The following is a 12907-nucleotide window of genomic DNA, read 5'->3' on the forward strand; positions in this document are numbered from 1 at the left end:
ATGTCCCACCCAGTCACATTATCCTGACACCAGGCCAAGCATTCCTAACACAATTCTCTTAATGCTAAGTGCCAAGCGAGGCAGATATTAGTACCATGTTTATGTCTTTTGTATGACTTGACCATGGTTAGAACCTGCAACCTCCCACATCCAAGGCAGACTCTAACCACTTAGGCCGCTGGAGCAGTCTCAAAAAAATGCATCTCAGTTGATGGGAATCAGATGACATTTTCTTCAATTACATCCACAAATAAATCTTAAGGGTGATAATTGTTGTTCTTGCTAGTATTGCTTTTCTTCTTCAAAATTCTGTCCTAGATTACACATATTTTGTTGAAAAGGTCTGATGTGATAACACTTAGCTGCACAATATAGTAATTAAATCACTTATGAGGGACTGATGTAATTCCTATAGAAATGACTCTAGGGCAATCATTCAATTATAAGGCTTTTGGTAAGTCCTGGGGATAGGCTTTCATACCTCATTTACAAGTGCTTTGTAGCTAGCATGGTTAAACAATTGGGGAAACATAATTATAAGCATCTAATGTCCAACATGACAAATTTGCAAATGGTCATTTGACAAATTTTGAACTCATTTGTCGGACACATATGGCAAATACAGCACTGTTAGGATATCTAATAAAAACATAATACCACTTCTTACTTTTAAACAAAGGTATATGCTACATTAAAAAACATAAATCCACAATTTGGTAAAGTAGACAACTAGAAACTAAGCCCAGTTCTGCCTGTTGGAATGAATTTTCAGGAATACAAATTAGACCCATTTCTTCCTTTTAACTGCTGAGAGTTGAAACCATCTTCAGCAATAACAAGATTTACAAATTAGTTGCTGTGGTGGATATATTAACAAGCCATCATATAGGACCAACAAGATGGCATAAGAAGTCTACTGGTGGAAGCCCCATGTTGATATGTCTTTCTCTTTTGAAGGAGCAATGATAAGATTTTCAAGATGGCTGCCATCAAGGCCATATTGGACAACAGACAAGCAATATTTTTATTCAGACCAACCAGACATCATAATAAGTCTTTTGCAGAAAGGAAAAAACCAATTTGACCAGCATCTAAAAGATGCAGTGCTAACATGATTTTCAAAATGGCCATTGTGTTGCCTACATTGTAATTTTGGGACCAATGTCATTTATGAGTAACTAAACATCATAAGAAGACCATCAGTGAAATCCCAAGCTAATATGACCATCCATTTAGGAGTAGTGATAACAATATCTTCAAGATATGTGGTAGACATATATGAGTGCCTGAACAGCACCATTTTCATTTAGGACCCATTCATGCAAACATCAAGTCAGGAGAAGTGGTAACAGGAATTTGAAAAATGGTCACTGCAGCCGCCATTGTGGATGTGCTAATGATACCATTTAATTTAGGAAACTAGACATCATAATAAGTCTTCTGGTGAATATCACATTGGCAATAGCATTTTTTGTTCAGGAGGAGAAGCCATAACAAGTATTCAAGATGGCCAATGTAGCAGCCATATTGGACATCAGATCAGCACCATTTTTAGTTTGAACCAGCTAAATATCATATAAAATCTTTGAGCAAAACAAATCAATGTCAATATGGCCTTCTGATCAGTAGGAATAGTGATAGCAAGATTTTCAAGATAACTGCTGTGGTGGTCATATTGGATGTCAGAATGAAACCATTTTCATTTAGAAACAACTAGACAGCATAAAACGTCTTTAGAGAAAACCCCATGTTGACATGACCATCCATTCAGGAGAAATATTGATAGTAAAATTTTCAAGATAGCCACTTAGGCAGCCATAATTGATGTCCAGGCAGCACCATTCTGATTTAAGCCCAACTAGACCATGGGATGAACATGTCTATACAGTTTCTTAGCAATCCTCCAAGTAGTTTAAAAGGAATAGTAATAACAAACATGTGCAAATGGATGAACAGACAATGGACAACAGACAAATGACCATCCCATAAGCTCTTTTGACCTATGAACAACAGCGTTATGACATATGGTCTAAAACTAAGTAACAGAAAAGAGCAAAAACCATCAAGTTTTATATAATTCAACTAATAATTTACTTCCCTAGATTACGAAGTGAAAACTTAAAATGAACTTATAGTATTGTGAATTAAATCTGATACAGACTTAAACGTTTTATCAGAAGTCAAAATGTAACATGTTCCAACTGAATTCCAGTGGTATTCCAAATAAATTCCGATACTGAATGTTCTGATGTGCCTGGAGTATCAAATATGTTAATGTGCCAGTGGCCTGGATTGTAATTATATGCTAACAGTCTTTTGAGATATCACAATAATATAATCCAAAAATCTTCCTGTCTGAATCCACTATAATTACAGATTAACGTTCCAGTCCAAGAATATTACTGATGATCACTTTGTGTTTCCAGTGAATAATAATTTGAATAAATAAATCCACCCAAATGAAAAGCTGAACACAACAATAATACTTATTCTGTTTCAATATGTTAAGGCAAGAATAAGTAATTTTTCAAGTGTGTGTTTGTGTGTGTGTGTGTTTTGGATTTTTAACATAGCTTTAACAATTTTTCAGTCATATCACTACGATGTCTGCAGTGTGACAGTTTATAGTGATGTCTAGCACCAGGGCATCATGCCATAGACATGTAGCATGATGTCCCACCCAGTCACATTTTCCTGACACCAGGCCAACCAGTCCTAACACTGACCTCTTAATGCTAAACACCAAGCAAGGCAGCTGTTAGTACCATTTTTGTAAGTATTTGGTACGACTTGGCAGTGGATTGAACCCACAACTTCCTGCATCCAAGGCGTAATTTCAAGATGAACTTACCAAAATGGGCTATATTATGTGTGTTAGAAACTAGGATTCAAGTAACATTTGACCCAAAATTATTGAAACCTGAAATGTCATTGTCCTAATTTAAGCTAAACAGTGCATTACTCCTCATGATGCAAATATGTTATTTGAAAAACTGAGCTAAATGTAAAAACTAATGCAAATAAATGCAGCCTGAAATATGTCAGAGTGGCTTAGGTTTGTCTTAACAGGATAAAAGTCCTCTTGACGCATCTATAGTCAAAGTTACATAACTCTGCAAACAATAGTGCTTTTAAAACATCTAAAAAACCAAATTGCTTGAACTAGACAGATTGAGAGACATTGTTAAATCACAGGCTATGTTATAACAAATATACTATCTAAAGTATGAGAGTGATTTATGATATGGATATACATACCTCTTGTTTCAGCTGTGTTTTTGTCAAACCAGCAAACTTGAGTAAAAACAAAGCCTTGTCTTTGCATATTATAGCTGAAAAAGTACAAATGAGGACAAATTACTTTTTCTTTCCAATGTCAGGTGGGATGAAATATACAAAAGTTCTTTCTATAAGATATATATACTAACCTATCAAAATAGCAGAATTGTTTTTGTTTTCACTCTTCCTTGTAATCTCAAGAATCAATAGATGGATTTTTACAAAGTGTGGCGATGGCTCAGGGAAATTCTAGTGTAAACCTAGTGTAACCCTCAGTAATCTTAGCAACTTTCAATAAATCCATCTGCTGATTCTGCCAAAAGTTTTGCATTATTTATCTTCTGTGAAAATCTGCAAAACATTGATGTCATAATGAGAAATCTTTTTAAAGGGCATCAACATTGTGGCTGAGTAAATTATTTGTCTTTTGAGTTAATCTGTAATGCTTGGGGTGAATGAGGTATTTCTCTTTGTCTTTAATGCCAGTCATTTTCCAGATTAGATTGTTCTTGCAAAAGAGCTGATCTTCTTTTGATATTAAACTGACTACAATCAACACATTAAGCCAACATTTGTTCACCTTAGTATGGTCAGTTAGGTAAAGAACAAAAATGTTACCTTTATACACTGATTTTAAGATTAGTAAAAACAGCTTGTTTGGGGTAGTTTTTTTGACATTATATATATTTAATGTGATTTTTTGGGAGATTTTATTTTTTATCATTGTGGGGAATGCGCTAGGGTTGGCAATGAGAAACACTGAGGGTCAACCCATTGGAAGAACAAATTTTTTAAAAATTTGGCCTAACCTCCTTTGTTTATAGAGTTCATCCATTTATGAGCTCAATGAATTAGGCTTTTGACTGTTGTCTCTAAATAAATTTTTTCTGGAGGAGTTATTACAAATGATCACAGACAATATTAATACCTTAACAACAGAAACATTCTCGACTGTATATATTACAGCAAATCAGCATTTTATCTGCCAAAACTGCATAGGAAATATATAAATGTTTAAATTGTATATTCTTATTAGTCATGCACTCAGAATTAGCAAATATTGCACTTTATCATCAAATAGATATCATACAAGTGTCTGACTGATTGATACAGACTATGTGCTGAGGAGAACTGAAGAGGCAGTGCAGAAGCACAAGCAGCATAAATGTCAGAATTGCAGAAAATCCTTCGCTGATCAAAGAACCCCAAACAGTATCTCTTGACCAGTGTGCCATAGACAATTTAGGGCACAAAATGGGCCTGACCATGATGTCAAGGGCATCTTCATATGTGAAGAATGAGCGTATATATATATATAAAATGGTCTTGTGGACTTGAATTATTCAATAATTATTTTTGGCTTTTAATGCATTTTCCATATTTCTGCAAATCTTTGCTGTTTGTGCTCATTCAACAATGACCAATACTGACTGTGACCAGCCTACATTTTACACATGGGAGATCAGACTTAATGCATCCTGGATTTGTCTTGCTCACTGCTGAAGCAGGTACAAAACAGGTACCAATACTATATTATTACTGCTCAATATGAACAAATTATTTTCATGAAGTTTGATATAATCACCTGGCTCATCTTCCTCTCCTTTTCCTTGCTCATTCTCTGCAGCCAACCTTTGCCTTTGATTCACCTATAAAAAATAATAATAGAGAAACAAAAGACATGAGTGTGTCTGATATCACTCACTGGCAAACACTGGTCTAAAAGGCATATGTAGCAATAATACAGCAGGTGACTTGGACTGAAAGCCATCCGTGTCAGGATTGTTTCCAGCTATCTGGTTGAAACTGATTTTATTTGACATGTTCTTTAAATCTGCTTCAACTTTGAGTGACTTCATCTGAATTAAATATTATCATGGCATCCTTCATCTGAATGTGATTCATGGTCATGCTAAGAGAATCTATGTTTCAAATTTAATCTTAAACCTTTTAAAGAGAAAATCATTCTGTGAATCATTTTTATATATTAGTAACAATAGCTATAACTTGTGAGAGATGAGTATCATTTGCAGGTTTTCCACCTGATTGTTAGGCAAGTCACACTGTTGCTAACACATTCAACCCAACACAATTTAGGCACAACATACTGTATAAAGAACATTTCAACAATGTTTATTTAAAATTGACTGAGCTATGCTCAAGAAGAACTTGAAAATGGGTTTTCAACTTAGCTTCTATGGTAGCCACACCCCAAATGCATTCTGGCAGCGCATGTTCCATGAATCATCCCTACCAAGTCTGATCAAAATTGGCTAGCCATTCTGGTGACCAAACAAAAATCAAAAATAGTTTTGTTCCCTTGGTTGCTATGGGTGCCATACTGCTGCTAGGGGAACCATCATAAACAAAATTCTGGTATGAGAGGCCCTAAGAAAAGTTCTTACCAAGTTTTCTCAAAATTGGTTCAGCTATCTTGGCAAAAAGGTCTATAATAGGTTGTCCATCTAGCACTGCTAGGGAGGCACCCTAAAATCATAAATCTGGTAGGACATGTCACATGAATAATTTCTAGAAGGTAAAATTGACTCAGCCATTCAAGATAAACTGATAATAGGTTTTCCATGTGGTTGCTGTGAAATCCATATTAATACTAGGGAAGCACAGCCACTCTGCATAAAAATCTGATAGAGCATAAGTTAAGAAAGAAAATATTTTCGTAAATTACATTTCTTCAAAAACACTTACCCACTCACATTAACATCATGAACTTACTCTCTGCTACCTCCAAATCTAGCCCTCCCTGAAAGACGAAAAACGTCTTTCTATGTATCAGATAGATTATGGGAATTAACTCTTACAAATTAACTCCCCTGGTTTTGGTGAGGTGGCCAACCATATCCCAGATGTTACCAGTTTAAACCTGAGTGAAACTGACAGCAGGATAATTGTGAGGAAACAAGGAACAAATTGATAGGAATGTAATCAGGTAAGTACTTTCAAAGAAACATAATTTACCATAAAATGTTCTTTCTCCACCAAATATATTACCCGATCACATTAACAGTAATAAAATAAGTAAGAAAGGTTTGAGCATCCAACCTCTATCCCTGTAGCAGCATGATGACTGCTCTACCGAAAGGATTAATTTCTAATGAGAAGTTAGCACAATGATGGTTATGCATTTATACATGTGGCTATTACCTTCCATGCAAAGGTTTCCCAGGGCAAATCCAATGAAACCTGCAAGGTAATGCCCAAATCTGAGGTTGTCCCGTCATGTGCAGAGCATGGTAACTGTATGGGTAGTTACCAGTGACCTGAGAGCTCTCTCCTTTGTGAGGTCATGTCACACAAACAGAAACTAGATAATACAGACTAAGCATGTCAGTCAAGTGATGCCACTATGTCTGTAATTGAGACATTATGTCCAAAGGCCAGGTTGATGGAAATCATTTGTATTTCATGGCCATAATCTTCATACCTGATCCTTAATAACTCCATTTTGCCAAACAATCAGCACTTGTGGGGTTATGCCTTGCTTTCCTGCTTTAACTAGTAGGAACAGACTTTGACTGAGGTATGTACCAGTTCCTGCAGCTTTGCAGCTCTTTATGGGTCAAATGAGAAGTTATTTTTTCAGTTGCCTACTGACAGTAACCTGTTTTTCGAAACAAAACCAGGCTACATCATTAGAACAACTAAGCCATCAGAATGGAACTGCATGAAGTTCAGACCCACTGGCACAACTCACCCTACCAGCTTAAGCTAGTGCTATCTATCAAGTTTTGATGTGTCGAAATTAGACAAGTTGGAAATGTCCTTGCTGAAACCAATACTGTCTGTTCCATTATGTCTTAATGTATCTGAGATCATGGAATGGTACAAGTTGATTGTGATAGGGACCAGCTTCTTGCCTTCAGCGTGGAAAAGAAAGAAGTCAGCCAGTTGGGGATGAAACCTCTGAGTGGTGTACATCATTAATGTGGCACGAGTAATTGAAAATGTGCTACTTCCCCTCATCGAGCCAAATTGAGCAAATCATTGATCCTAGATCTGTCCTATAAAAGAGGAACAGAACTACTTTGCAAACCCTGACCCAATGCTCTGGGTTAGTTTTGGAACTGCTGGAGTGAAGACCCTTATTCCCTCCCAACTGATTCAATGAGTGTGGTAGGTCCATGCCTCTGTGTCCAGGAATTGAGAGCTGAAGGTGGACAGTTTGTTGTTCGACCTTGTCATAAATAGTTCGAGCATCAGTAGTACATCTTATCAATACTGTCTTCCTTTGGGTGCGCTCCACCCAAGTGTGGGAACTGTAGAGAATTGCCATCATTTCCTGGAGACTGATGCTATGAGCCTTCTCTTGAAATGCCTACCTGCCGATACCTTCAGAAAGTCTGGCAGCAAGTGTAACCCCCATTACAACAACTAGAGTCTGTACAGATTTGGACTTTAGTTGTGGGGCTTCTAAAAGTATTCCTGCTGGTAGCCACACCCTGTCTTGCCAATAAAGCAGAAAGTTTGATTTTGGTCAAGATTATAATCTGCTGATCTAAATGATCAGAGATCTGGCACTGCTGTTCCAGAAGGCCATCTGCATTAGTTGCATGTAAAGGTGGTTGCAGTGTAACAGGTTCATCAATGCATTGATCTGGCAGAGAAGTTGAAGAAACAACCTCACCAAAATATACATCCTGGCAGACACCTCCAATGATTGAATGATATTGTTGAAACAACTGGGAGGAAGATAAATCTGGTTTCTTTATGAAATAAAAACTCCATACCTAAATGAACAAAATGTCAAGTAGGGACAAGATCTGACTTCTTCACATTAACTATCCACCATAGGTTTGGTAAAGCATGTCCTTAGGAACATTCTTGCAATGTTTGGTATAAATGGCCAAGCAATTTTTGAGAATTAAAAACACTGTGGGAGGATGCAAGGGCTGGGCTTTGCTATAATCTCACATGTCTTTTGGACAGTTAAGCTAAAAATAGAAAATTGTCAGGATGTTTATGATTGAAAACAATGATCTGATTTTCAGATCTGGTTGACAATAAAGATCTTTTTCTCTCTCTGTATCTCTGACCCTCTCAATCTTGGTGTTTATAAGCTTTAAATTCTGTCTGTATGTCTGTTTCTTCTCTACTTATCTCTGTCTCTTTTATATAACTGCAATTTCACTACATTTGTGTAATGTTAATATAAAATTGCATTAAAGCTATCCAACTATTGCCACTTAGTTTTTAATAATAATTCACTTACCAGTGGCATACGAATTGATTCTGCTGCAGCGAAGGCCTGGAAAATCCCCTCACTGATTGCAGCAATCCCATCTGTCCGTACTGTAAAAAGAATAAAACAAAGTTGGTTTCAGTTATATACATGTAAATAGGAAATGTCTTATCTGTATAGAATAACCCTCATGTCCAAAAATTAAGGACATGTGCAAATTTTCAGCCTTATGATAAAGAGATATAAGTAAATATTGAATTTGAACAACTTTTACTTTTTAGATACCTATAACCCCAACGCAGATAAACTAAGTTGTCTAAAATATTAAAAACTAGAAATCAGACATGATTTTCATATTCCATAATAAAAGCTGAAAATTTGAATGGGGATTTGTGGGTCCTCCCCTGACGAGGTCTCGAAGGGCAGCACCCCTGATCCGGGGATCCAGGGGGCCAAAGGCACCTGGCCAAAAATGCATTTTATAATCATAAAATACTGCTCCTGGTGCAACTTATGATCAATATATATATAACAAAATAATCATGTGAATAACTAACAAACTTACCAGAAATTTTCAACTTCACTTAAATAATTTCACAATATTTATTGTCACATGTGCATGTCAGTGTTCACATCGTAATTAAGTCACAATACTTTGTCAATTTTTGAGCAAATATATTATACTTCTCTCTTTTCATAACAAATCTGTAAAATAAACACCCAAGTACATCAACTATATCCAAATAATCCCATACATTCACTTGTCTTTTTCTCCAATGGACACAACCTGTTGATATGCCAGTCAAGATCTTTTTGCGGCTTTGGAAAAGATTTCTTTAGCCTTCCTTTTTGACTGACTTTTTTGGCTCACTGTGCAATCATTTCTTTTCCTTCTCAATGAGAGCTTTTTTCCTTTCAAGCTGGTGCTTGTATTGGTGACATGCAGTGTGCATATTCTGACAGAGAGCTACATCTGTTCTCTCATGCAAGAAATCTTTCTTCTTATAGTAATTAATTGCACTTTTTCCAGATGCCTTCTGAGCTTCAATTTTTCTGTATGCAGCTTCTTTTGTAGGTGCTATTCCAAACTCTTCCACCCATGATTACTTTAAAGCAGAAGTCACAAAATGCCAGTCCTCTAGCATTCAGTTTTCTTATAAACTGACTAACTAAATTTCTATTGACTTTTCACTCCAGCCATTCCCATTTCCATACATTTTTAAAACCTTTATCTAAACGTCGCATGTCATGGTCTCTCTCAACAACTCGGGACACCAGTTTTTGCAAGCATTCTTCTTCTTTCCATTGCCTTCAGTTTCCATTACAATAAGATTCAATGGATGAATTTAAAACTTTTGACCAATCAAAATACTCTTTACACGAGTCGTAGGCTCACTAATATATGGCACAAATACAAGGGTCTTTTCGGAACTGGACCGAACAGACTGTTTTTAAAATACCAGATTGGAGATGATAAAAAAATCAGACTATATAAAAAAAATCAGATTCAAGTCAGGAGAAAAGCGGAATTCCACTTTAAAACGGAGGAAAATCATGTCTGAGAAATGTGTCTATAAGACATGGATGTACCCAATCAGATGTGACACTGTATTTTGTTCTCTTTTATGTGTGTGTGTGTGTGTCTTGAAAACACTGACTGGGCCAAGCAAATATGGTGAATGTGTTGCTAAAGAAACTCCATTTGATTTGAAACACCAACAAGTTAACAGTGTTTGGGACAACAATCAGATTAGAAATCATAAATCAATGAATGAAATGACTAAGTTCTGAGCATTTTTTATATCATTCATGCATTCGTTTTGTAAAATAGGTCATTTTGGTTTTGCTTTCTAACAAACAAACGAGGTGGTGTGAGAATACTATAGTACCATTTGATGGCACCTCAGCAAAATAGAACTATATAGTGCCAATTAAAGGCAACCTTAGAAAGATGTAAAAAGGAAGAACTGCACAAGATACTGCACAACTTCCAAATATACAAACAAGGAAGATAACACAATAAAATTTGACAAATAAAAGTGTTAAAATTTTGTAAAAGGCATATAAAAAAGATAAAAGTAAAATACTTAAATACATTTGGTATATATTTTTTTATATAAACACCATTCCCTCAAAAAGTTCATCAGCAGAATGAACAACACTGTATGTAAACAAATACATGCATTACTTAACAGAAGCAGTTTTCTACTCATGAAGTCACCATTCATGTAGGTCACAGAAACTCCTGAAGACCATCCACAACAACTACTAACGTTACATGTATCTCAGAACTGACAACAAAATCTGATTGGGATATTTTCATTTTTTTCCATTTTTAAAATTCTACCATACAGCATCAGTGTATTATTTGGTTCAAATTATTTTTAATACAAAAAAGAAACTCATACTCATTTCTATCCATGAAGTCCTCTAGAAGTTGATGAGGAAATAAGAAATTTGTGATGGTGGGAGCAAGACAGGATGGAATGGGATGGTGGGAACACAAAAGGATCTGATGTAATGGATGAGACATAACAGAATGGGACATGACAGGATGGGGCATAATAGATGGACATACTCCCTCCATATATAATGCTAGGGCATACAAAAAGATTACGTTAGTAAAATTAGATTTAATGGCATAGAAATGTGATCTGAATAAATACACAACCCTGGTTATTTTACTTTGTGCAGGTCAAGGGTTCTTGACTAATTTTTAAATAGGTTTTCATTTTGTCAAAGTCTAAGTTCAAAAAGTACAAAATCCATTAAAAGTGCAAAAAGTTGTCTGAACTACACGAAAATCTAGTCACATCATCTGCATGTATATATAAACATGCCTACCAAATTTTATTTGTCTACATCATGTGGTTTCTTTGTTACAAGATAAAAATGAATTCATGACATGTGTACAAAACATTTGTCCCCTACAGCTATGGATTCATGACATATGTACAAAACAATTTGTCCCCTACAGCTATGGATTCATGACATATGTACAAAACATTTGTCCCCTACAGCTATGGATTCATGACATGTGTACAAACAATTTGTCCCCTACAGCTATGGATTCATGACATGTGTACAAATAATTTTTCCCCTACAGCTATGGATTCATGACATATGTACAAAACAATTTGTCCCCTACAGCTATGGATTCATGACATATGTACAAAACATTTGTCCCCTACAGCTATGGATTCATGACATGTGTACAAACAATTTGTCCCCTACAGCTATGGATTCATGACATGTGTACAAACAATTTTTCCCCTACAGCTATGGATTCATGACATATGTACAAAACAATTTGTCCCCTACAGCTATGGATTCATGACATATGTACAAAACATTTGTCCCCTACAGCTATGGATTCATGACATGTGTACAAACAATTTGTCCCCTACAGCTATGGATTCATGACATATGTACAAAACAATTTGTCCCCTATAGCTATGGATTCAGTAAACATGTACATGCAATTTGCCTCCTTTAGCTATGACAGTAGGAGCATATGAGTATAAATCAGGCATTATACATGACCCTATTTTAATGACAGATGTTATAACTTGACTATGAACCAAACTGACAATTTTGTCATTTACAAAATCTTTACAAGTCAAATTACTGAGAACAGCAGGGTATGAAGAAATAAAGTAATCTGCTTGGCACATTCAAAAATATTTTCCATACAATGCATCATTTTTATATGTATGTTCAAAACAATAAAGAAGAATGCAACCTGAATATGTGTTCAAAATTGGAAAACATGATGTGAAAGTGGGTCTGGTTTTCTTCAATATCATTGAAATTTTAAAAGTTTGTATAGGTCCATGCAGGTAAAATAATGTTAAATAAAATACTGAAACAAATCCATTGTATGCATTTGGAATGTAAAGCAATGACACTGAAATAAAAGGTACTACTCATGAAGTACAGTCAAACTTTCCTTCAAGGTTACCTTTTTTATAATAATATTTATTGTGTATGAACTTCAGTTTATCATTGCCATATTATAATAATATTTGAATGTCAAATTATCTCTGGCAAACTATCAGCAGTACCATATCCATATTTGTTTATATAAGGAGTAAGGTAGATTTTTGAATACTCATGATGCAAGACTTGCTTTGTACTGACAGGGAACAAAATATTAGGAGAATGCATCATTTGACAAAGGTATACTGTCCATACCCTGGAAAGAACGCAGTAGGTTGATTACATCTGACATGAGTGCATACTATCCATGCCCTGCTGAGAATGCAGTAGGTTGATTACATTTGACATGGGGGACCCCTGAGTGGCTGAGTGGTCTAAAGCGCTCACTGTTACAGATTACTGACATCTCACCTCTGTCTGCGTGGGTTCAAGCCTCGGATTTGGCTGATGTATGTGAAAAAGTTTGCCAGTAGCTTCTCATGGGTTGGTGGC

General features: G+C 35.8%; 1 protein-coding gene across 2 annotated transcripts in view; it reads right to left on the minus strand.

The window, feature by feature from the left end:
- LOC149805902 (zinc finger ZZ-type and EF-hand domain-containing protein 1-like) overlaps positions 1-12907 on the minus strand; it is a 260238-nt gene that overhangs the window by 108101 nt on the left and 139230 nt on the right. For both annotated transcript variants that reach the window (XM_089950657.1, XM_089950656.1), the window contains exons 42-44: positions 8507-8586; positions 4865-4928; positions 3259-3332 (exon numbers count right to left, since the gene is read on the minus strand). In XM_089950657.1, coding sequence (XP_089806783.1) covers positions 3259-3332; positions 4865-4928; positions 8507-8586 — 218 coding nt within the window. The remainder of the gene's footprint in view (positions 1-3258; positions 3333-4864; positions 4929-8506; positions 8587-12907) is intronic.

The sequence above is a fragment of the Sinohyriopsis cumingii genome, chromosome 2, assembly GCF_028554795.1.
Source record: "Sinohyriopsis cumingii isolate HCF-2022 chromosome 2, ASM2855479v2, whole genome shotgun sequence".
Taxonomy (NCBI): Eukaryota; Metazoa; Mollusca; class Bivalvia; order Unionida; family Unionidae; genus Sinohyriopsis; species Sinohyriopsis cumingii.